This window comes from Podarcis tiliguerta (genome assembly GCF_965153285.1).
Source record: "Podarcis tiliguerta genome assembly, chromosome: 14".
Classification (NCBI taxonomy): Eukaryota; Metazoa; Chordata; class Lepidosauria; order Squamata; family Lacertidae; genus Podarcis; species Podarcis tiliguerta.
In genome coordinates, this window is record NC_139547.1 from 20,744,088 (window position 1) to 20,768,615 (window position 24,528).

General features: G+C 46.9%; 1 protein-coding gene across 8 annotated transcripts in view; it reads right to left on the bottom strand.

The window, feature by feature from the left end:
• Positions 1–374: 374 nt before the first annotated feature.
• AKAP13 (A-kinase anchoring protein 13) overlaps positions 375–24,528 on the bottom strand; it is a 240,291-nt gene continuing 216,137 nt past the window's right edge. For 7 of the 8 annotated variants that reach the window (XM_083411731.1, XM_083411734.1, XM_083411730.1 and 4 more), the window contains 16 exons: positions 24,211–24,357; positions 22,423–22,673; positions 21,109–21,234; positions 20,651–20,768; positions 19,694–19,942; positions 17,970–18,046; positions 16,382–16,563; positions 14,723–14,805; positions 13,668–13,847; positions 12,083–12,244; positions 11,190–11,260; positions 9,573–9,617; positions 8,958–9,008; positions 7,405–7,854; positions 6,256–6,556; positions 375–4,959 (listed from right to left, as the gene is read on the bottom strand). In XM_083411731.1, coding sequence (XP_083267857.1) covers positions 4,910–4,959; positions 6,256–6,556; positions 7,405–7,854; positions 8,958–9,008; positions 9,573–9,617; positions 11,190–11,260; positions 12,083–12,244; positions 13,668–13,847; positions 14,723–14,805; positions 16,382–16,563; positions 17,970–18,046; positions 19,694–19,942; positions 20,651–20,768; positions 21,109–21,234; positions 22,423–22,673; positions 24,211–24,357 — 2,543 coding nt within the window. In that variant the 3' untranslated portion in view covers positions 375–4,909. Of the gene's footprint in view, positions 4,960–6,255; positions 6,557–7,404; positions 7,855–8,957; positions 9,009–9,572; positions 9,618–10,588; positions 10,951–11,015; positions 11,261–12,082; positions 12,245–13,667; positions 13,848–14,722; positions 14,806–16,381; positions 16,564–17,969; positions 18,047–19,693; positions 19,943–20,650; positions 20,769–21,108; positions 21,235–22,422; positions 22,674–24,210; positions 24,358–24,528 lie in introns of those variants that run through there. The other variant, XR_014504561.1, reaches the window with a different exon arrangement.

Genomic DNA, 24,528 nt, shown 5'->3' on the forward strand with positions numbered 1-24,528 from the left:
TTTATTTTTGGTTGAAGAAATGAGGTGCCCGTACTCTTTGATAAAGGTGTTGTAGGTGCCAGCACAAAATGGCTGCCAATGACAGCCCCCCTTCCAAGGCCACGATGAAGACAAGATTCTGGTCTAGATGGGCATTTGGGCCTCATCCAGCAGGCCTCTTGTTATGTTCTTTATTTTTTCCTTGCCCAGAGCCTCATGAAGGCATCCCTACCACCCTCACTCTGGGCACTTACATTTTCCTTCCTCTCTTCCTTTGCTGCATGGGAAGAAAATGAAGTATCTTATCCAGGCGTTCAAAGGAAAGGCTTTGAAAATTTCCATTCAACATAGTTTGATTTGATATGAACAAACACACACACACAGGCAGGCAGAAATTCATCAGACTTAAAACCAAGATTTATTTAGAGGGGAGGGGGAAACGACTTTACAAGAAATTGCTCTCATTAATTAATAAGGAAGGCAGATAAATAAAAGCTATTACAAAAATCTGATTTTTTTCTTCTTTTTTTGCAAATTACAAGGGGGGAGCTTTGTAAAATTTTACAATCAGTAACCTACTTTTTACATAATTACAAATTAACATATAGCAGTTTAGGTTGTTGGTGTTTTTTCACCCTCTTCACTGTTGTATGTTTCTATTTTTAAAGTGTGTTTTTTTAAACATTACTTTCAACCAGAAATATGAAACAGGTACCCTTATACAAGCCTAGATAGTGGGGTGGGTGTGGGAGAGAGAGAGAAAAAAAAAAATCCAAATGAGTGGACAACATCATTATAATACATTTTTCTGGCAAGTATGCAAATGTACTCTTTCACTGTCAGAAAGGAATTATCATACCTTTATTTTAACCATATATAATTCAGCTTTCCCCAACCTGATGGGGCCTTGAGATGCTTTTGGGTCACAACAACTCCCAACTGGAAGGAACCAGGCTAAGGAAAGCTGAACCACAGAATAATTGAATAGAAGGAACCTTTGAAAACCTACAGATTTTATTTAAATACACAAATCCATCTCCTTTTTTTACATGTATGTAACACTGGACTCCTCTCTGTGTGAAGAAAAGGAAAGGAACAATGGCAGCAGACTTTTAGAAACTTTTCTTTTCCTAAAATGTTACCACATGAAATGGCATTCCATTTTGCTCCCAGCCTCTGGTGCCTCTCGGCATCCATGCAATGACCCACGGACATTAATAATACTAGATTAAACCATTCGTCTTGAGCTTTAAAACTGAGCTGCACTGCTAAAGGGGAAACTATATAGACCCTGTGGATCGTGGTCCTTTGCATGGATGAAACCCGGATTGTAAAGCGCGGACGGGGATGGAGGGCAGAAGGCTGAGCAGCAACAGCTAGTCTGCTATAATTAAATAAAGTTGGAGACAATAGTTTTTGAGAGGAATGAAGGTGGTTCCAGGCAGGCTCTGCTTTCTGTGTCTTATACATGCTCATTTTCTCTCACTGCCACCTCTGGACAAACAGCTTAAGGAAAAAAAAGTTACCCCAGCCTGCAAAAACTCATTTAGCAGCACCGAAAGTGATCTGCCTTCAACCTGCCTTTAGATCTCTGAAAAGTGGCAAAGAGACCCTGGGTTTTAGAGGTTGTTCCCTAGCAGTGGTCAATTGCATTCAATGCTCTACAGGTTATTTTTTTTAATTTATCGGTGACTGAATTAATATTTACATAAGCGAAAAACCCCACTTTGGGCTTAACAAGCCCAGCTTCAAAGCGAAAACAGCTCAGTAAACGTTTTTCTCTTCTTCTTTTTAAATCCAGATCTCTTTCAAACAAACAGAAAGATTTATTTATTTTATGGCAAGCCCAGCTTGCAGTCAAGAGAACAAGCAACAACAACAAAATAATTAAAGTAACAACAATAATAAAAAGTAGACCTCCACAGCTGCCTCCTGCTGCGCTTTTGGAGAGTGAATTGCTTAAGGAGCTTTCGGACTCAGCCAGGCTGAGGGAGGTTCTCCATTGCTGGCCAAGACAGACCCGACGTACCTGCCGCGGTCCCAGCACTGAAGACTTGTTAAAGAGTTTTCTCTGTTTTTCCACGCAAGATTCTTGCATGGAAAAAAAACAACAACACAAATCCTGAGACGCTCTAAAGGGAGAAGGCATCAGGACAATAGTGCAAACCTTTCATTAAAAAATAAGTCTGAAAACGTGGTAGGAAAAGGAAGCTTTCAAAATGCTTCTAGGATTTGGCAGGGCAGAGGCAAGGCGAGAGAGAGAGCACTATTTGTGCCCTTTTCTCCAGTCTACAGGAGTAATCTCTGGGGAGTCTATATTATTAAAAAATATCATAACAGGGGACCTTTCATCTTCCCTTGGCATCACCACATAAGGAACTACTTTGCCAGCTTGTTCCACAATTCTTTTTGCATTGGCACAAGGTGCTAGGGAGAAAGTCCTTTCACACACCAACTCCAAAAATTTTTTCATTGGGGCTGCATCCCTCTCTGCCCTGCTGCCTTCTTGCTCCCAGTGCAATGAAGGATGCAGTTTAATCTCTCCACCCACTCAGGGTAACCGCTTGCTTTGCAGAAGGAAAAACAGCTTTCTGAGATTCCATACAGAAAGCACCAATCTCACAGGATGCATTTCTGAACTTGATAAAGCATCACCTGTACAGGAATCAGCGGGTGCACCCATTAAATGTGACTGGTGGAGCAACGCCAAAGTCATTGGATCTGGCCTGACTCACTATGCTTGTATTCGCCAGAGTGAAGGATGCTCAGTCTGCGACTCAAACACTGGAGTGTGCATGGCCAGAAGAATTAACTCGAGTCCAAAAAGAAAAGAAGGAAGAACTATGCACCAAACCCTCCTAAAAGCTGAGCCACCCAATCATTTAAAAGCTGGGAAACTTGCCATGAATGGATTCCCCCAACCCACGGGGTCCAAGTTGTCAAAGGTTCACCCATATCACATGGTGCTAAGTCCGAGAAACAAATCCAAATATTTTCATATGTTGTAAGGAACCATTTTATCAGTTGAGGGGGGCATTATTTATCTCTTCCACCTCAAAATGATGGTCTGCACTGACGCAACCTGTGATGCCAGATTTGGAACTTTGCAATTCTTAAAGGTGGCAAAACTGTGGCCCTCTAGCGGTTGTCTGACTACAACTCCCATCATCCCTGACCATTTGGCTGTGCAGGTAGGGGGCTGATGGGAGTTGGAGTCCTACTGCAATTGGAAGGTCACAGCGTTTGCTCACCCGCCAAGTTCCCCTTACCAGATGAGGAATGTTCAGAAGCTACAGTGGACTCCGCTATGCATGAAAATGAAAGGCCATTGCACTTCTGCTTATATGGCTCATTTCCCACCCAAGTTGCCGCCCTTCAAAATGGCTATGAAGGTAGCACTTCTAGCAAAGAGATGAACCAGCAAATTTGGAGAAAAGCAGAAAGCCAAGGGAAGAGAAATAAGAATTTGGGCTGCTGTTGGTTTTTGCCTCTAACCATCTCTTGGGCAAAAGCAGTCAGTGATCTCTATGGTGAATTAGTGGCTTTCTAGTTGAAACTACTATTAATACTGAAGGCTGAGATGGGAGAGCTGCATTCTGGGAAAGGAGGTGTTCTTGGGCCAGGGAGTCAGTTCTTCCCTTGTGCTCATTTCAAAAGGGACTTGAGAGTAGTTGTGATTTAAACATTGGCCTGCTGCGGCTTTCCTGAAGCGGCTTCTGAAGAAGGGATGGGGAGCATGTGGCTCTTAAGAAGTTGTTGGACTACAGCTCCCATCAGCCTTAGCCAGCATGGCCAGCAGTCAGGGATGATGGGAACTGGAGTCCAGCAACTTCTCAAGAGCCACAGATTCCCCTTCCCTGTCCCTAAAACATACACTCTATCTCTCTCAATTTTCAAAGATTGCCTGTTCATATTTCATTCCGACTTGGTAGCCTTAGCCAGCTCAAATCCATTCTTACACTTTTGCTTCTATCAAGCAGAAGATCCCTAACACTGTCCCTGGAACTGTGAACTAGCCAAGTGCCTCCAGTATTCCCACAATGCACCTGTGTGTGGATCCTGCGGCACAACTTACTCTGTGTGCAAACAGGTCCCCAGAGCCTCTCTAATGGGAAACCACCTTCCTAACTGAGTTGGCCAATTTGCCGCTACGTGGCCTTGAGTCCATTCCCCAACACACAGATGGATATTTTGGGGGAGAAGGCGTTTTTGCCAGTGACAGAAGCACTAGAACAGAGTGCCAACAAGTAAAGAGATATTTAATATCAACACAGTCCCTGAACAGTTTCAGCTAAACCTTTAGGGAAGAGCTAAGCTCAGCCAGCTTTTTCTGTACAGAATTAAAGCATACCCCAACGGATATACAGCTACATTTTCTATATTTATATTTATATATAAGTATATATACAGTACTATCTATATATATGGCAATGTAGAAAACATTGCATTAAAGAGCCCCATGCTTTTGCTATAGAGGGCGATGGTTTTTGGTGGACTTCCCCAATAGAAGATCAGCCAAGCTGCCACCCAGGATGCACTTTTTTCCCAATCTTTGGAGATGAAAACAGAAGCAGGGAGTGTCTGTCTTAACAGCCAGCATTGCACACAGAATGGATGCTTTTCCTTTCCTTTCTTTTCCTTTCAGAGAGACACGTGCAGCCAAAACCAAGCCCGCCCAGTCTGGCCACACCCAGAGTCCGAAGCTTTTGCCTCCCCTGCTGCCTTTTAAAAGGTCATGGATCCAGGACACGGGCAGAGCCAGCAGTTGGGAGCAGGCTGCAAATTGTAGGCACGCAGGTGGGTTTGTGCTGCAAGGACAATTCAGTTCAAGGCAGACAAGAGCCGCTGCTGCATCTGCCCTGTGCTGGGGAGCGCTCTGCAGGGCACAGCACGGGGCAGCCTCATCCTTGCAGGAGGTGGAACAGTGAGGTCAGCAGAAGATTTCCTCGCCCTCCGGTGCTGCTTCTGGCGACTGAGCCTCTGGACAAGGGAAGGAAATCACAAGCAAACGACATCAGGACCATGCAGAAGGGGCATGTATTTCCTGCTCTCCCTGCTCATAGCTGCGAAGACCTTAATGCCCAAATTAAATATTCCAAATGCAACCTTGAAGGTGCTCCTGATCTGCTTTCAACCCCACTGCTGGGTATCGCAACGAATCTTTCCTTGGGCAACAAACCTGTGCCTTCAAAGCAGGCAGTAGTGACAGGCTGTTGTAGCGGCAGATTTCTGATTCCCTTTCCGAGGGACGTCAGGAGCTACAGAGGAACCAATTCTCTCCTGTCCGCACCAGAGGAAAGAATTGCAAGCAGTTCACATCAGGCATGGTGCACCCAAACCCTGGCCCTGAGAATCAGATGACCCTGGCAGTGGCGGAGCTTCATGCTCCGGCACCGGGGGGCGGAGAGCAGGCGGGGCGGCGTGCATCCTGGCGGCAGGGCACGCTGCCTGTGGGGGCGGGGCGCCCAGCGTGGGGGGGGGGGGCAGCCACAATGGCACCCTGCCGGGATCATTCTGCCGGGGGCAGTGCGCTCCCCCCGCACTCCTCTTCCTCCGCCAGTGGACCCTGGAGAAGATTGCCTGCATCGTTTAAAAGGCAACTCTTCCCCTTCCCCACTTCTTATTTCTTCTAAGTGTCCAAGCAGGGCTTGCCTGCTGCTGCCTCTTCCTTCCCTGCTCCACATAGTTGCTTCCTTTCCAGGTGTGAGGGCTGGTCCATTATGGCAAATGGGGCGCTGCCCCACTAACCTCAGTCTGCCCAGAGCCAGCGCCCCACTTGTCTGCCTTCTTTCTTACAACCAGCTCAGGGGGTAACTATGGCTGTTTGCTTCCTCCTCCTCAAGTCTCAGTGTTGCCCTTGTATAACTTAGCAGGGAAGAGGAAGATGGGGACAGAATTAATGTCAGAATTAATTAATGTCAGCTGTCAGAATTAATGACAGCTAGAATTAATTGGCTCTGGCACCACCTCCTGTTGGGCCGGCCTCCCAGCCTTCTGCCCTATCTGTCTCAATGGGCAGCAGCAACCACTGCAGATAAACTGGTGCCTTAACTCCCTTGGCTCCAAGAGACATGAAGACATCTTCTATCAAGCAGAAGATCCCTGACACTGTCCCTGGAACTGTGAACCAGCCAAGTGCCTCCAGTATTCCCACAATGCACCTGTGTGTGGATCCTGCGGCACAACTTACTCTGTGTGCAAACAGGTCCTCAGAGCCTCTCTAATGGGAAACCACCTTCCTAACTGAGTTGGCCAATTTGCCACTACTTTTCTTACCAGCTGGCTGAGAACGGTGCCCTTTGCCCTTCTTCTTCTTCTCCTTCTTCTCCTTTGGCTTGGCCAAGCCAAAGAGGCGGTTCTGCACCTGACCCTGTCCGTCAGCTGCCTTGTTGGCTTGGCTGGACGTCGTCGTGCCAAGCAGGTGGAAAGCGCCTTTCTCCTTGTGCGTCCTTGTGAGGCTGTTCCTTTTGGGCGACGCAGACAGTTCTTTCTCCAAATGGCCCTGTTGCCTGGAAGACGAGTCGTCGGGCACGGGAAGGGAAGGTGTCCTGGTCATCTTGCCGCGCTGGTTGGAAAGCTGCAAGGCAGGAGGCAAAACAAGTGGTAGAAGTGAAACAGGTGTGGCGGCGGCAGTCCAGGCATCACATGGATAGGAGCAATCCCTCCCCGCCATGAAAATAAAAGGCTGGCTACTGGATGTTTTAAGCTAGTGTGACACTGATTTGCAATGAGCAGTCTGCAGGTGATTTGGCTGCGCAATCTGTTCCGCAACAATTTTCCACTAGGAAGAGATCACAGGATGGCCTGTGGGAAACTAAGCAGGGCCCAAGCACAAAAACACCCTCCTCTCCTGCTGTTTCCAGCAATTGATATTCAGAGGCATGACTACCTCCAGCTGTGAAGGCACAGCACTGCCATCTCGTCTAGCAGCAACTGATAGCCCTTCTCCCCCATGAATTTGTCTAATTCTCTTTCCAAGTCATCCAACTTGGTGGCCATCACTGTCTCCAGTGCGAGTGAGCTTCACTGCTTAATATGCACGGTGCAAAGAGATGCTTTCTTTCATCTGTTCTGAAGCCTTCAATCAGCTTCCTTGGATGCTCCCAGGATCTAGTGTTAAGTGAGAGGGAGAAAAGCTTTGCTTTCTCAAGTAGGGCTGGCGAAATCTCCTACCCCAAAACCCTGGAGAGCTTCAACTGGTAAGTAAGGACCGAGCACTGGGTCTAAGATGGGTCACAGCTGCAGCCCTACATATACAAAGGTTTTTTTAAAAAAGAACCAAAACGGGTCTCCTGTTAGAAGGTGGGTCTGGCTTCAGAAAAGGCTCAAGTCTTCTCACGTGGGCCAGTGGGATTGGACTCAGTACAAGGTGGCTTCCTATACGCACCTGCCTTTGCCAAAAACTGGAGTGAGAAGGTGACTTACTGGACTGTGGTTGGGCTCTGCCCGCAGCTGGGAGATCTGCTCCATGTCCCTCTTGAGCTGCTCTTTCTCCTTCTCCAGCTGCTTCTGGGCTGCGCGGAGATGCTCCAGATCAAGCTGGTAGGTGGCCTTCTTCTGCTGCAGCTCCTCCTGCTCCTTCTCCAGGCTGTGGTGCCCCTTCTGGAGCTGCTCCTCCCGCTGGGCCAGCCGGGCCTCCCGCTCCGCCACCTCCTTCTCGCGGGCCTCCCACTCCCGCTCCCTCTTCCGCTTCTCCTCCTGGTGCTGGGCCTGCTGCTTCTGCAGGTTGGCCAGCTCCTGCCGCTGCTTCTCCAGGCTGCGCTGCTTCTCCTGCTCGATCAGGGAGTTGGGGCGCAGGGAGCTGCGGGTCAGGGCCCTCTCCGTCAGGAGAAGCTTCTGGTCCTCAATGTAGGTGTCCTGCTGCACGACAACAGCCTGTGGAAGGGAGGGAAGGCTTAGGGAAGGCTGGGGCTCGGGGCTTTGCATGCAGGAGACGCCCTGCCCTCCAGTTCAACCCCTGCTCTCTCCAGGAAGGGCCCGGAGAGACGCTTCTCTGAAAGGACAGGAAGAGACTCCTTTCCTTGGATTGCCACTACCAGGTGTTGTAGAAAAGAGATGGGGAACCTGAGCCCATATGTGGCTCTCTAGACTTCTATATCTGAACTTGGGGTTCTACTCAGGCCATGTCACTTCCCTATACAGTGGTACCTCAGGTTACATACGCTTCAGGTTACAGACTCAGCTAACCCAGAAATAGTACCTGGGGTCAAGAACTTTGCTTCAGGATGAGAACAGAAATCGTGCTCTGGCAGCACGGCAGCAGCGGGAGGCCCCATTAGCTAAAGTGGTGCTTCAGGTTAAGAGCAGACCTCCAGAACGAAGTTCTTAACCGGAGGTACCACTGTACCATGCTGTCCTCTGGTCCTGCCCTGCACCATCCTCTAGTGTTCCTGCCTGGCTGCAATGTGTCCTTGAACTGTGATAATACCTCTTATTTCCCTGGATGGAGACTAAGAGTGGTGTGTTTCTGGCCATGCCCAGTTTGGCCCTATTAGCATGTGGCTCCCAGAAGGCTGCCAGCGAGGGAAGGCGGCCCTCGGCTTGAAAAAGGTCTCCTACTCGTGGTGTAGACAAGACAGAGCTAGTTGTGCCCATGGCCCGAGTGGGTATGAGGCAGCTCCCTCTGTGTCGGACCTCTCCATGCAACAAGGCTGGCTTGAGAGGCATTGACAACACCAATGCCATGCTCTTCCCTTGCACATAATCATCTCTGCTTCTGGGAGAGACCCTTTATTTCGCTGGACCCTTTATTAGAACTGAGGGCTCCCCCAACATTCTGCCAGCAAGTACACTAGCAGAGGGAAGCTTAGTCTAAGCCTAAGCATCGCAACCCTTCTGATATGGAGAGGGCTTGTGAAGACTTTAAGCCAATATTACATGGTGCATTGTGCAAGCGGAGAATCTACACAGCAAAGAGCCCTTGACCAATGGCCAATGGCAGTATTCCTCCCCAACCCCTTCCCCCAGGACTTACTTACCTGCAACATACCCAGCAAGCTGTGGAGGTGAGTGATGCTCTGGAGAACTTGCTGCAGGAGGAAAAAAAGAAATAAGCTGCTGTCAGCTGCTGATTCAGTTACTGGCGACACTGATCTGCTGCAGTGTTTTAGCCCAAGAGGGGCAGAAGAGAGAGCACACTCTATTGATCAACCATTAGCAAACCTCAAGTGGGCCTCTGTAGCACTGATCAAGCATCCGACACAATAGAGAGTGTTCTGGACTGGTGTTCATTGTGAGATGGGTGCTCCTCATGCATGCAAAATTGTTTTGAAGTGTCCACACAATGTGTTTGGCATCAAAATGCAAGCCCATATCCTGCCCCTTCCACAAACTTAGTGTGGATATCTGCTATTTTTTATTTATTTTAAAGTCTTCTTGCAACAACCCATCTGCAAATTAGACCCTCATCTGGAAGCACCCATATTCTTTGGATATTGAGTTTTTGTGCTGTTTTCCTGCTGGTTTAAAACGTTTTGGTTGTTTTTAATTGTGTTCCATGCTGCTCTGGAAACCGTGATCCTGAAAAGCAGAGACCAGGTTCCTTTGGCTGTGTTCCTCAGCAAAGAAGGCCAAGTGAAAACAGGAATGTTTACCTCATTGTTCCTTTTCAGCACAAACATCAAGTTAGCTGTTCCTCCCTGGGAAGAGATCAGACAGTCTTAATGAGAACAAGGCAGAGGAAAGGTAGCAAGGATCAAAGTCAGCCTCAGGCAGCAACACTGATCCCCAGGAGGAGACAACCTGTGACCCTCCACTTATGGATGGACTACAACTCCCATCATCCCTGACACATTGGCCATGGTGCCTGCAGCTGTGGGGAAATGAAATCCAACAAAATTTGGAGGCCCACAGGTTGCCTGCCCATGCCTCGCATCGGGTGTTTAGTCCATTTTGCATCAAACTCTTTAGAAAGGGGAGACAAGGCTGCAGCTCAGAGGCAGAGCATTTGCCTTGCATGCAGAAGGTCCCACGCTCAACTTCCAGGTAGGGCTGGAAGGACCCTCTCTGCCAGTCAGTGTGAACAAAATAAAATAAAATTAAAAACAAGGCTTTATGTGAAGGGGTTTTAATTTTCCAGAACAGTGATTATTTTTTATTTTTTATTGTTTAAATATCAGGCTTCAAAGTTCATGCTTTTCAGGAGGAAAAACAAGGCACTGCTGAATGAGCCGGAATGAGCCGCAAGGAAATTGTCTGGGTGGGCAACCACATGGGAGACTGTGGTGTTTGCCTTCTAGGATGGGTCAAGGAAAGGGTTAAAATGGGTGTGATATGATTGGCCAGTGAGAATGCAAGGGGGGGGAGTAAAAGATAGAGTGGGAGGTTTTGAAAAGTCAGTTGAGGTTTGTCAGTTGGGAGTTGAGGCTTGAGTGTTGGAGAAGAGGGTGGAATAGGCAGTGGGTTGGTCGAGGTGTATTGTGAGAGAGTGAGAGGAATTGTTAGGTTGAGTCAGATAGACAGTGGGGAATAATTCAGTTTGGAGTTGTTAGGAACTAAGATTAGGAAACTGACAAGAGAAAAATAAACTGCAACCATACGCTTGTTTGTTTATGTTAACAACTGCCTGGACTCCGTGTGTCCCCGTGAGAAGCGGGGTGGCAGCGAAGAAAGCTATCGCAGTGGTGGCACAGGGTCAATAGACTGTGAAACGTCCGGGGGCCCTTTGTGATCGCCACAGAGACCTTTTTAAAAAATGTGCCCTTTTTAGTGAAGGCTTTTATCCCAGTCTGTATTTCTGTTGGCTATGAAATTGTTTATATACATGCAGCTGCTGTTTCAACTGTTCATGGGGTGTTTTTTTGTTTAATTGTTTAATTGCTCTGAGGTGTTTCATAGGAAAGCGATTCATGAAATATGCAGCCTTCGAGAGCTCTGGCACATTGGATACAACACTGTCTCTTCCAATTTGCAGATGCACTCCAAGGTCTTAATAGCTGGAGATGCTAGGGAATGGACATCCCAAGAAAAGGCCTGCTGGATCAGGCCAATGGTCCACCTACTCCAGCAGCCTGTTGTCACAGTGGCCAACTGGGTGCCTGTGGGAAACCTGCAAGCGCTAGCGGACTCCCTCAACCCACCCCCTCCTGTGGCTTCCAGCAGTGCTGCCTCTGACTTTGGTGGCAGAGCACTGTTGTCACGGTTAGTAGCCATTGACAGCCCTATAGGCAATGCATCCACTGCTAAGTGAAGGACCCTCCTCAGTTCCATACCTTCTTCAAAACACTGTCCGACTCTGTCCTCCGAAGATCCTGCACATCTTCTCCTTCAACCTTTTCCACCCCTGAAAAGTCAGATGTTAACGTGAGTTCCTTAGGTCCAGGAAAAAACATAGAATGATTGCAGTATTCCAGCCGTAGAGCTGAGGGCTGTCTAGAACCACCTCTCCTTTGAAAGGAAGTCCTCCACTTTCTTTAAATTTGTAAAAATCTTTTTTTAAAAAAAGCCGTTCACAGCAATCGTACACACACAAATACACATCTAGAATTACAGGACACTAACTATTTCAGAAAATAGTGGCGATATTCTGAGGCAATCTGCTAAGATGGAGCACAGAAAATACTTTAACTTGTACAATCAACTCTAAGTATTATACAAACATGCTTAATATTTGACTGTATAATTTACATTGCATATGCATGGAATATTCCTGGGGCAGGGGGTGACACCATACAGGGATTCTTTGTTCTGTGTACATTCAGAAACCAAAAAAGAAAGAAAAAAGTTTTGTATGTCCAGTTGATAGGGCCTTATCTGTAGCAGCTCCCTATTAGTGGATTGGCCTCCTGGGTGAGGTATGTCTGTCTCCCTCATTATTGACTTTCAGGAGGAATTTAAAAATACTATCATCCATGAAAGAAATGGTCCCTGACAACCCTGAGATCACTGTTGGAAATAATATGGAGCAAAACTCCTCCAGGTGATCTCAGTGATCGAGCTGAAGCAAAAGGGTTCAGGCGGTCCCTTAAGGTACCCCAGACCGAAACTTTTCAGGAATTTGCAAATTAAAATGAAGACCTTGGATGCAGGTTCAGGAGCAGATGGGCATGCAAAGACCAACACAAAAGCAGTGTGAATTCTAGGGAACACCATGGCAGATACTCACCCTTGCAGACATTCATTTGGTGACTGTCAAATCCTCCAAATGTCTCTGCCCTCCTGGGGAGGGAGACGGGTCCCACGCCCTCTTGCTCCAAGGTGAGGCTGCTCATCTGTTGCCCAAGGGCACTTCCAAGGCTCCTGCTCACCAACCCTTGCAGCAGCTCAACTGAAAGGAGAAGAAGCAAGCAACCAGAAGAAGTTGAATATATGACCAAACTCCATTCATGCTAACCTGCTAAGGCAGATCTGAATGTTAGGAAGAAACTAAGTTGTGAAGGCAGTGGTGGGTGACTTATGGGAGTCTGCAAAGTCACCTGCGTTCAAGCTAGACATCGTGAGGATTCATCCAATGCTTGCAAAGCACACAGGGCTTTACAGAGAGAGTAACATTAAGATGAAAAGTCCCTGCACCCAGAAAAACTCCCAATCTGCACTGAGACAAAGAGGAAGGGCGACTGAGGCAAGAGAAACATGGCAAGAACACGTGCGAATGAAATTATAAATGCTTATGCTAGACTTTTGGCAACCTGGTGCCCTACAGAAGTGTTAAGACTACAGTTCCCATCAGCCTCAGCCAACATAAGTGCTTATGTATCGGGACCTTTCGGCAATCAGTCTTTAGGTAAAGGGACCCCTGACCATTAGGTCCAGTCGTGACCGACTCTGGGGTTGAGGCGCTCATCTTGCTTTATTGGCCGAGGGAGCCGGCGCACAGCTTCCGGGTCATGTGGCCAGCATGACTAAGCCGCTTCTGGCGAACCAGAGCAGCAGTGCACGGAAACACCGTTTACCTTCCCGCCAGAGCGGTACCTATTTATCTACTTGCACTTTGACGTGCTTTCGAACTGCTAGGTTGGCAGGAGCAGGGACCGAGCAACAGGAGCTCACCCCGTCGCGGGGATTTGAACCGCCGACCTTCTGTTCGGCAAGTCCTAGGCTCTGTGGTTTAACCCACAGCGCCACCCGCATCCCCAATCAGTCTTTACTTTCCCTATAAACAAAACTCCCCAAGAGCAGCAACATCTAATAACTGCAACAGTCAACAGCCTAGGTAGGGCTGATGGGAGTTGGGAGTCCAAAACGTATGAGGAACACCGGGTTGGCAAAAGCTGGCTTAGGCTTAAGTTTCAGAAAAGGATGAAGGTTAAGAGATTAAGAACTGGGTTGTGGGTTCAGGAGAGATTTGAAATGGTGGTGTGTGGGTGCGCATGCCACCAAGCACAGGTGTCCTGGCTGGGAGACTATGCCCCCTGACTTGGGCAAAGTGGTGGACAAAACCGGGGACCAATTCCAACTTCATTTCCTGAATTAAATTTGTCTAACCACATTAGACCTGTCTCACCTTTGCTGCGGTTTAGATCCCTGCATCCTAGCTCAGGATTGTCTACACTGACTGGCAGCAGCTCCCAGGCCTCCAGACAGGGGATGATGCTCCCTGCCCTCACCTGAAGATGCCAGGAATTGAACCTGGAACCTTCTGCATGTAAAGCAGACACTGCCGCCCCTGAGCTACTGTGCATTTGCTAAGGCTGAATGTACAGGTGAATATACAATTCCTTCTGGGGAGAGGGCAGTGAATGGAAGCTTACCTTCAGTTATCACGCTCTTCATCACACTTTCTCCCTTGGGTGCCTCTTCCGTGTTGGCCCGGAACAAGGTCCTAGCCCCCGAGCTGTCCTCGTGCCCGCTGCAGTCTGTCATGTCCCGAAAGATCTTCTCCTTCTCCTCCAGCAGCGTGATAATCTGCTGGTCTTTTTGATGGAGCTGTTCTGTGGGGTAGAAGGGGAAGGTCAGTCGAAGAACTGCTGCAGAACACAGAATGTGCCTCGGCAACTTGGTGGGACTCGCAATCACTGAGACCCAGGCCCCACCTTCTGGCAAGTCAGGGAATCACAGGAATCGAGAGAAACTCGGGTCACAGAGAGTTATTACCATGGGGAAAGGATGCTTTGCAAAATGAGGGGACAGGGCAAGGCAAACTGATGCAAAGCAAACCAACACTGTACCTAGTCAGACCATTATTCCTTCCAGCTAAGAACTGTGTAGACAGTGTGGAGCCCTCCAGACATTTGACTGAGATTCCCACCCATCCTAGCCAACTTGGCTAACAAACAGGGAGTTATAGTCATGTAACATCCAGAAACCCCCAGGTTTGCAAAAGCTGGCTTAGGTTTATCTCGAGCGAGGTTTATCTCGAGTGAGACAAAGCATGGGTTTGGATGACAAGTTAAAACAAAACTGTGGTTCAGCTCACAGCAGCAGCAAGACTAGAGGAGGAACGAAGTGGCGCAATGAGCTACCTCTGGGAGCCCAGCACATTCACACTAAACCATGGTTTGGCTCAGTATTACTCTATATTGACTCAGTTCATATGGAAGTGAGGGGAGGTTTAAGAGCCAATGCAGTGCTATAATTAGCGAGTTAGGTCTCAGTACAGGGCATTTGGAATCAAAACACCGTGAAGTTTACTGGGTAGCTTCTAAAAGGCCTGTGGCCCTCCAGTTAGTGCCATCATCACAAACCACAGTGGTTGGGGCTGCTGGGCTTATGACTCTCATATTTGGATGGGCGCCGGTTCCCCAGCTCTGCACATTTATGGCATGTTTTAGGCAAAGGTTTTGGTCACAGCTTCTGTTGTTTTTACCTTTCAGTTCCCGGGCTTTGCTGTCAAGCACTCGCTTTTCCTCCTCCGATTCACTAGGGATGCCTTCATCTTCTTCCTTATCCCTGCAGGAAGAGCCAAAACAGAGTAGAACAGGGCAGGAAAAACATCAACATCTCTGCATCTTTTTTGAAACCCCTGAAGTGCTCATTTGGGATGTCAGTGGGAAGCAAATGTTTTAGGAGGAAGGAAAAGGCTTTCATTCTTTGCAGAGGCGACAAGATTTCTGGCAAGGCTTAGAATGCCTGGACTTGAATATAAGCAAACTTTTAACAAACATTACAGTAAGTCAGCCAGTAGGTGGCCAATTTTGCCTACTGATGTACAGCACTGGGCAATTTTACATCGGATGGATTTGTAACTTGCATTATTTAGTAATTTGTTTATTTGTATATTTGTACTGAATTCTCGTATGGTGGTACATCTTTTCCCGGTTTATTTAACTTTACAGTAAGACACTATCAGTCATATTTAGTTTTATGCTCATTTAAAGTCGTATATAGACAAGATACTTAACTGTATGTACAGATGCTACTTATTTATATACCAATTCAGTTTTAGCAGCCTGCGGCTAAAAAAGCAAAGTGGTTGATTGATGATTAAACTGCAGAAATGCAGTGGATTAGCGTATCTTAGAATTGCTTTTGTATACCTCATTAACTTTAACAACGATGTCAACACAGCTCAGTTACACATAGACCTTTTTCCAACAAAGGGATCTGTGTCTTTTGCATGCCTGCTTACTATATAGTCCTGTTTAATAGTTTACAACAACAATCAGCGTGTAGAATGCTCGAGCTGGCCAGAAATTTTGGAACTCCTCCCTTTTATTCAATGTGATGCAAGGACATCGAGCTTAGGAACACAGGAAGAGCTGCCTTATAACTGAATCAGGCCATTCGTCCATCTAGCTCAGTAAGGTTAAAACCCCTGGACATTTAAGTCCAGTCAAAGGCAACTATGGGGTTGTGGCTCTCATCTCACTTTCAGGTTGAGGGAGCTGGTGTTTGCCGAAAGACAGCTTTCGGGTCATGTGGCCAGCATGACTTAACTGCTTCTGCCACAACGGGACATCATGACGGAAGCCAGAGTGCACAGAAACGCCATTTACCCTCCCACAGCAGTGATACCTATTTATCTACTTGCACTGGCATGCTTTCGAACTCCTAGGTTGGCAGAAGCTGGAACAGAGCAACAGGAGCTCACTCTGTCATGGGGATTTGAACCGCCAACCTTACAATCAGCAAACCTAAGAGGCTCAGTGGTTTAGACCACAGCGCCACCTGCATCCCTTGTCTAGCTCAGTACCCTCACTACCCTATCTGGAAAGTTCTCTACAGGGTTTCAAACAGAGGTCTGCCCCAGCACTAGCTGAAGCTGCTGAGGAAGGCATGCAAAGCAGATGCTCTACCAGATCTTTGGTCCTTCCATTCAACATGGCACCACAACACCATCAAAAGGGGACATGTGGGTCCTTGACCTGCACATACTAAGAGCATTCAAATACTGGTGCAATGCTCCAGGGCAGCCTCCACCTTGATGCCACCCTGCCACAGAGACACAGCCAATCCTAAACTCGTTTGCAATTGCATTCCACACACAATGCCCATGCATTCCACAGACCAACCACCAGCTGCTTACATAGTATTCATGGTGTCCTGTATGCTTTGTATCCAGCTGTTGCGCTCTTCCTTTGAGCTGGCGCGAACTTCCACCATTTCTGGGTCCTTCCCTCCCATGCTGATAAGGAACAAACCCTTCTCCTCATGGGCTACTTCTCGGACAATCAGCTTCTTTAGAGATATCACTGTGGATTTTTGATCCTTTTGGGAAGAGAGAGGAAAACAAATCAGTCAGCTTTCAGTCTGATGCAGCCTGGCAGGCCTACTTTTCTATCTTAACCACTACAAGCCCTAACCAATGGATTATTTAATATATATCCCCCTCTAAAGTACTTCAATTTAAACACACACACAGTGCAGGGAGTTTCTCAAGCCTGCAGCCAATCTTTTGTTTTTGTTTTATTAAAGATTTTCTTGTTTTACAGAAGTATGTGTAATGTCTCTCGTATTTTTTCCGTGTAACATTTTTACCTGCAGCCAATCTTAGATGCTGTGGCGAATGAGAGCAAGCGACTTACTAAAGCATTTCAGTAGGTTTTAATGGTAGGGAGAATTTGGACTAGGAAAACATCTTGGCTCAACTCTTCACTACTGCTCTGATTTGTCCAACACAAGTCCACCTACTATATAATGAAGCTGCCCTAAATCAGAGCCTAAATGGGGCTCTAGATGTTGGTTTAGATTGGATTCATTGTATAGCCGAGGAGGAGAACCAGTGGCCCTCCTGGAGTCCAGTTCTCAGCATCTTTGGCCACCGGTCATGCTGGTTGCGGCTAATGGAAACTGGAGCCCAACAACATCTGGGGAGCCACAGATGCCCCATTCGTGTTGCAGAGAGTCCGGAAACAGACTCTCTTAAGCTGTGTGTTGCTTCCTGACAGTATATTTCCTTACTTATACCAACACAGGAACATCATCACAGATTGCCAAATACGTTTCTGTGTCTCTGCAAAGGATAGGACTGAATGCGAAAGGAGAACACAAAACTTTTGAAATGCACAGTTAGGTAATCACTACTGCATGTTATGGCCTTGAGGTCAGCTAATGCAATGAAGTCTTCTGGGGAACTTAATCGCTTGCGGCAATCTTGTGGCATTTTGGTTGGTTCTAATAAGACACTGCCCCACTGGGCATTTTGGAGGTTTTTCCCCCCCTTACAGATCAAAAGCACCATTGCATTTTATAGGTTTTTGAAAAGATTTTTAAAAACCAGCTTTTTAAAGCCCATTTTGTAATTTCATTCTGTACAGTTCTGCTGTTTTAACGTGCTGCTTTATTCCTGCTTTTTCTTGCTCTTTTAATAACTGTGAGCTTTGCCCAGAAGGGAGCAAGTGCTTTAATAAAATAATAGTAATAAATTTGAAAGATGCTAAGGAAAATGTACATAGAGACAATAGGAGCCAGGAATTTTTTGCCCCCAAACAAATATATTCAGAGGCTGTGTGCCTTTCCTTAAAAATGGTAAAAAGGAGTGAAAGGAGCAGATAATTTTAAAAACAAACAAAAACTAAATACAAGAATCATCTTTGATTCAGCAACTCATTTTTTAGCCAAATGTATATTTATCATAATTATTATTATTGATTAGAAAGTACTAAAGATCTTACCAGAGATGCAAACACATATTTCTGGTCCTTTTCCTGAAGAAATATCAGAACATCTGAGAGGAGAACAGCCTGGACTTCTGGCAAAGAAAAACACAACAGACCATGTAAAAACACACAAACTCTTGCTCACTTCTAAACCTCAAGTCCTTTGAGAGACCTGGAAGTTTAGGGAAGAGGTGGCTAAGTGGGCAGGAGAGCGCAAATGCTCCTTATTCACAATCAATGCTTTTGTCCTAAGAGGAAAAGGTGTTAAAACACTGTTTTTCTAAGGAGTGGTTTTTGCTGGGTATAACTCTCATTGGCTGCAGGCAGCTCTCCACTCACCCACCTTGACCATCAATATCAAAAGACCAAAGTGTCAGGTCAAAGGGAGTTTCTCCAAAAGTAGTGGTCGCAAGCAGCAAGCTTCTTTCACAAGGTGCGGCAATGGCAGTGTTTGCAGCTCATCATTTCACTGCACATGAAGCATTTCTAGAATACTAGTTTCTGGAAACTAAAGGAGAATTCTCCTTGACACATGGCAGGATGCTTTCAGGACAACCAATATGCTCCAGGGTGAGAGTTCACCCAGAAGGAGAGTTTAACCATCTCCCCCAGACTAAGGTTACCAGACATCCCCGTTTCCTGGGGAAAGTCCCCGGATTTACAAATCAGTCCCCATACAAAATCCACTGAAGTTGAAAAGTGTCCCTGGATTCATTGAAAAAAATCTGGTAACCTTACCCCAGACTGAAGGTGGCACATACTGGAGCAATTTAGAAGGCAATGGCAAACTTGGTTTCCACAGCCCCCCCGGGCTAAACACTATCACAGCTGAATCACGCTGTACAAGAAGCAATTCATTCTTTAGGATCCACCTCTGCTATTCAGATAGTTTCCTAGGTACCATATAACAAGTGTCCAGCAAGTATGATGTCCCACCTGGGTCTGTGTAGTGGACGTGGCACCTATTAGAAGCATCACATGGCTGTGCAGGGGGGGGAAATAACCCTACAGGTAGCACTGAGAGGGACTTGCTTCTGAAATCCTGGAGAGGCCACTGCCAGTCTGAGTAGACAATACTGAGCTAGAAGTGCCAATGGTTTGACTTGGTATAAGGCAGCTTACTATGCAGGGGTGGGGGAAACTGTGGCCCTCCAAATACTGGTGGGCTCCAACTCCCATCAACCCCAGATAATAGGGGCAATAGTCAGGGATGACAAGAGCTGGGGTCCAGCAACACCTGGGGGGTTAACCCTGCATGAAGGTCATCCCCCGAGGTCCTGTTGGTGGGCAGCTACACAGGATGGGACCTTTGCAGCAGTGACATCCAAACTCCCACCCTAAGAGAGATTCACCTTGCTTCATCTTGGCTGGGGTTTGGAGAGCACATTAAAGCATTGCAGTTACAAAAGGCTTATGGGGGTTCACTGCTAAGTGATGGTTGCTGTTGTTGCTGCTGCTGCTGCCGCCTTATGCCAATATTGCTGGCTTTATTGGCTGTTATTATAGTCCTGACTTTTCTCTCTCTTTACAACACAACAGTTTTAAAGTACTGCGGGCCTTTGGAAATCCACGGAGAAGGGAAAAGGCAGGGCACACATTTTTAAATAAGCAGCTGTGCTTAAGCAGTCTAGGAATTTAAAAGACTGTCCCAATGTGGACACCGTGGAGGGTCCAACCAATTACACCTTTATCCAATATGCAGGGACAGGAAGGGAATACAGACAGCAGGACTCACTTACCTTTCAGTTTGCTGGCTGCATTTCTCAGCGAGATGGGCCCGTCCCGGACAAACTTCCTGCGCCGCAGGTCCTCTCTAGCGAACATCTGCCCGCTCTTCATTCTCATGATAGACTTGCTGTCCGTCCGGGTGTAGATTTCATTGAGGCGCATCTTCTTCTCGTAGTTGCTGACTTTGCTGTTCACAGCTGTGATTACTTCCTTCACCAGGTTTAGGGACAGCACCAAATCTTGATGTTCCTCGTCGTTTTCTTAAAACACAAGGAGACCCATCTTTCAGTTCTTGCTTAATTCTTTTCGCCCAGCTCTTGAGCTTTAGCTAACTTCTTTTACGTTCCCTTTCCCTGACCCTCCCAGCTATTTGCTGAGCACACATTTGACAGTGACACTTAGATCTCTATCAATTCGTGTAGAGTAGAGGTGGGGAACCTCGGGGCTTGGGGTCGAATAGAGCGTTCCAACCCTCTCTGGCCTTCAAACTCTCCCCTGGCTAAACCGTTCAACTGGTCCTTCTTCACACCCAGAGTGTTTTTTGGCTCTTGCTTGCCTTGCTTGTAGGGGTGTGGAGAGACAAGCTAACTGTATGGAGGTAAAATTAGCATCGTGATACAGTACAAGTGCCTAAACAGGGATCATTGCCAGAAGCAGCATGAAGAATCAGCAGACCCACACAAACCTACACTTGTGCAATTGAACTAAACAGAAACAACTTAGAAGAATGAGGGTTTCAAAAGCCGCAGGACCATTTCCATGAAATGGAGGCTGCTGTAGAGACAGCTTTCTTTCACCTAGAATATATCCTAAGACAACAGTCTCTCAGCAAGCAAGCACAAAGTGATGCTAAAATGTTTTGCAATGGGTGCTTTCTATGCCACAAGCCCAGTTATAAGATGCGAAGGTTTCTGAGGTCCATATAGCCATTTGCTCACCAAGGTGGAAAATGGCAGCTTTTCACCTACCTTTGGTATGCTGCAGTATTCTTTGTAGCAGCACAGGATATTTGGTGATCCTCTGTGTTACTAGCAAGATGCACTCAGGAATGCCCAGACGCCTCACCACAGAGCTGCTCATCTTTTTCTAGAGAAAGAAGAATGAAATGAAAGATAAAGGGTACACTCCTCACCATTAGCCTGTTGCTGCTGCTACTGAGCAGTTATTCCTTGCAAACTATCCCTACCTCACCCCACTTTGATCACACACATGTATTCTGCCTAGAAACTGAATACTAGAAGCCCAGGGATAAATATCTGGAGGGCCGCAGGCTCCCTATCCTTGCAATACGTGGTTGACTTTGGTGAAAGAATCTGGATTTTTAAGGAGGAAGCACAATATACAAGAAACTTCACCTGCATGCTTCTTCCCCCTATTCCCTACCCCACCTCTATACAAGAGAACATTTGCAAAACACCGGTGTTACCTTGATGAATGCTTGAAACCGTTTCTCCTTGGAATGAAGGTCTTTAAAATAATTCACCGCCTCATTGTGGTGCCCGCAGAACTTGCCGTAGGTTTTCTTCATTTTCTCAGCGTTCTCCCCAGAAAACTGCCAGAAGTTAAAACATATGTTAAGAGTTCACCAGCGGTCTCCCCAAGTGGCTAAGGCGACCTAATCATCAGCCACTCGCTCAGTTGAAACATCACAGCAGACCACGGTTTGTGCTAAACGTCATCATTGTGGGAAAATGAAAGTGGAGGCTCTCGCGGTGGTATTAATGCTTTTATTCATTATATCCCACTTTTCACCATCTTAGGTGTCAGAGCGTCTTACAACTATAAAAATCCCATAAATTAAACCTCAGAAATTTAATCTCTTGGAAATTTAAAGGAAGAACATCAGAAAACTTTAATACAACAGAGATGTTTTGTATCCATGATGCAAAAGCCCTCTGAAATAAAATGGTTTTAACCAGACACCTGGAACTTAGCAGGGACAGGGCCTGTCTGACTTCTAGTGGGAGAAAGTTCGACAGAACTGGGCCCACAGCACTGAATGCATCACTTCTTATTGATGCAAAGCTGTGTTTCTGATTCATGGGAGACCACTAATAGTGCCCCCCCCCGATGATGTCAGTGATCATCTTGGGACAATTTTGCATAATATTAAGGGTTAAAGTTTTGTTTTTTAAAGCCCCTTTTACACATTTAGGGTCATAACCGGACCTCAAAGAGCTATGAATTATGCAATCTGACTTCCCTGAGGTTGTGCCCCTTCTTCAGTAAACATGCCGTTCCTTCTGTTGTGCTTCAGTTCTGCTCCCATTGTGGTTTTGCTGCTGCGTGTTTTTCCAGTGGATTCACTAAAAGGGCTATCTGACTCCAATCAAGTGAATGTTTAAAATAATCTCAAAATAAATAATGTAAGTGCCAATCATTATGCATCACTGTACAGCATCATTTGGAGCGCTCCACAGAGATGCTGCAAGGAATCGAACAGGTCTGCTTGCAAAAGCAAATACTGCCTTTGACTTCACTAGAATGGCTGGATCCTGCTTCAAGCCATGCAGTGACGTGGGGGCTTTAGGACCCGATATAGCTATTTGCTCCTGCTCACACCTGGCAGAATAAATTGTGCCAAACAGACACTTAATTTGCTAACAGAGGCTGCAGAATTCTGCCATTCCTCACACAGAATCATGGCTTTTAGTTTGCTGCATGTGCAACCCAGATTAGTCGGACTGAAACACAGGCGCTGTGCCCTGCGCTGCCCTCAGATACACTTCCCAGTGCTTACTTGGTTCACAAGGATGTCCCCTATCCTCTTGATGACAAAATTCTTCTCGCTTCTGTCCGCCAGCGACTCCTTCTTCCTCTCCAGAATCCGCTGGAAGAACTGGGTGTGGATGTTTAGCAGGTCGTCCAGGCAAGGGAAGACTTTTTCCACCATCTGCTGCTCATACTGCAACTCCTGCACCATTCCTCTGCTGTACACATCACTCATGATCTTCAAGGTGCGGACGTGGTGCATTTCTGTCTGCATCAGTTCTGAAGAAGAACAGAGAGGGGTGAAGGCAAGACAGACATAGGGGATGTTAGCAGAGATTGGCCTGGCAAAGCAGAGAAAAGCCACAAAATGTAGCACTGGCCATTACAACTTTTTCCAGCCTGAGGGCCACAGTCCCCTCTAGGCAAGTTTCCAGTGGCCACATGACAGCAATGGGCCAGAAGCAAAAGAGCAACTCATGCTAATTTTGCTTTTATATAGTAGGCTAGTTAACTACACACCAAGGATAGCCAAGGTGTTGCCCTCCAGATGTTGTCCGACCACAACTCCCATCATTCCTGACCACTAGCCATGCTGGTCGGGGCTGATGGGAGTTGTAGTCTAGAAACGTTCAAATGGCATCACATTGGTGTCCCCTCTATAATATACCTTTTTCTACCCTCCATCCAAACTAGCATGAAGAATCATCTGAGTTTAAGGGCACATTCAACATAGGCGGAAATACTCAAAGGCATTGCAAAGCAGGACTAGTTAGGAGTGTGTCCACAGAGTGCGAAGAGTCCTGAAGGCTAGATAAAAAAAGGCTTGGAGGGCCACATCTGCCTCTATAGCTAGAGGTTCCCCATCCCTGGGTCACAGAACTTGGCTCTCGAAGCATCTCAGCTCTGGTTTAGTAACTGGAGACCTTCCTATACTTGAAATCAGAACTTTCTTGAGGCAGCTCACAGACAATATAAAAGGCAACAAGAATCCACACATCAAACAGTAAAGGTACCCCTGCCCGTACGGGCCAGTCTTGACAGACTCTAGGGTTGTGCGCCCATCTCACTCAAAGAGGCCGGGGGCCAGTGCTGTCCGGAGACACTTCTGGGTCACGTGGCCAGCGTGACATCGCTGCTCTGGCGAGCCAGAGCCGCACACGGAAACGCTGTTTACCTTCCCGCTAGTAAGCGGTCCCTATTTATCTGCTTGCATTTAGGGGTGCTTTCGAACTGCTAGATTGGCAGCCGCTGGGACCGAACAATGGGAGCGCACCCCGCCGCAGGGATTCGAACCGCCGACCTTTCGATCGGCAAGCCCTAGACGCTGAGGCTTTTACCCACAGCGCCACCCGCGTCCCTAAGAATCCACAAAGAATCCACACATCAAACAGTAAAGGTACCCCTGCCCGTACGGGCCAGTCTTGACAGACTCTAGGGTTGTGCGCCCATCTCACTCAAAGAGGCTGGGGGCCAGCGCTGTCCAGAGACACTTCCGGACACAAAGAATCCACAAAGAATCCACACATCAAAAGTAGCAACGTGATAAAACAGGACAGCAAAACAAACAACAGAATCTTAAAAGGATGAATTCTAGAAGAAAACACAGAGGGGGAGAATGCCTTCTGAAATAATGAATGAGATTGGGGGAAAGGGGCTTCAGTTGTCTCTATACCACCTTGTCCCCTCCTGGGATTAGCAGAAGAAATAAATGTAACAAAGAGAAATCACACACTTTTGCTAATGTACGAAGGTTGCAGAATCTTGTCTCTGTACTTGCAGAATTTTGATCATCTTAGCATTAAATTGTGACGCTCACCATAAATGACATCTTGTCGCTTCACAACATCCTTCTTTTGTTGCCGGAGAAACTTGGCGTCTACGACTTGACTCCAGGACTGGGCTTCCAGCTGCTTTGAGTCTGTTTCGAAATCTCCCATGAGCTGGCCTTCATTCATATCTGCACCTGGATAGTGGAGAGAGAAAATCTGAATGACAAATGCTCCTAGTATTTTTATCCCCAAGTTTTCTGAGCTGCAGGGTTGATGCTTTTAACAACACATGTGCTACAAAATATATGTTGGCGTCTCATCAGATGATGACCCAAATTTAGGATCACCTGTCCAGGAAGCCTAAG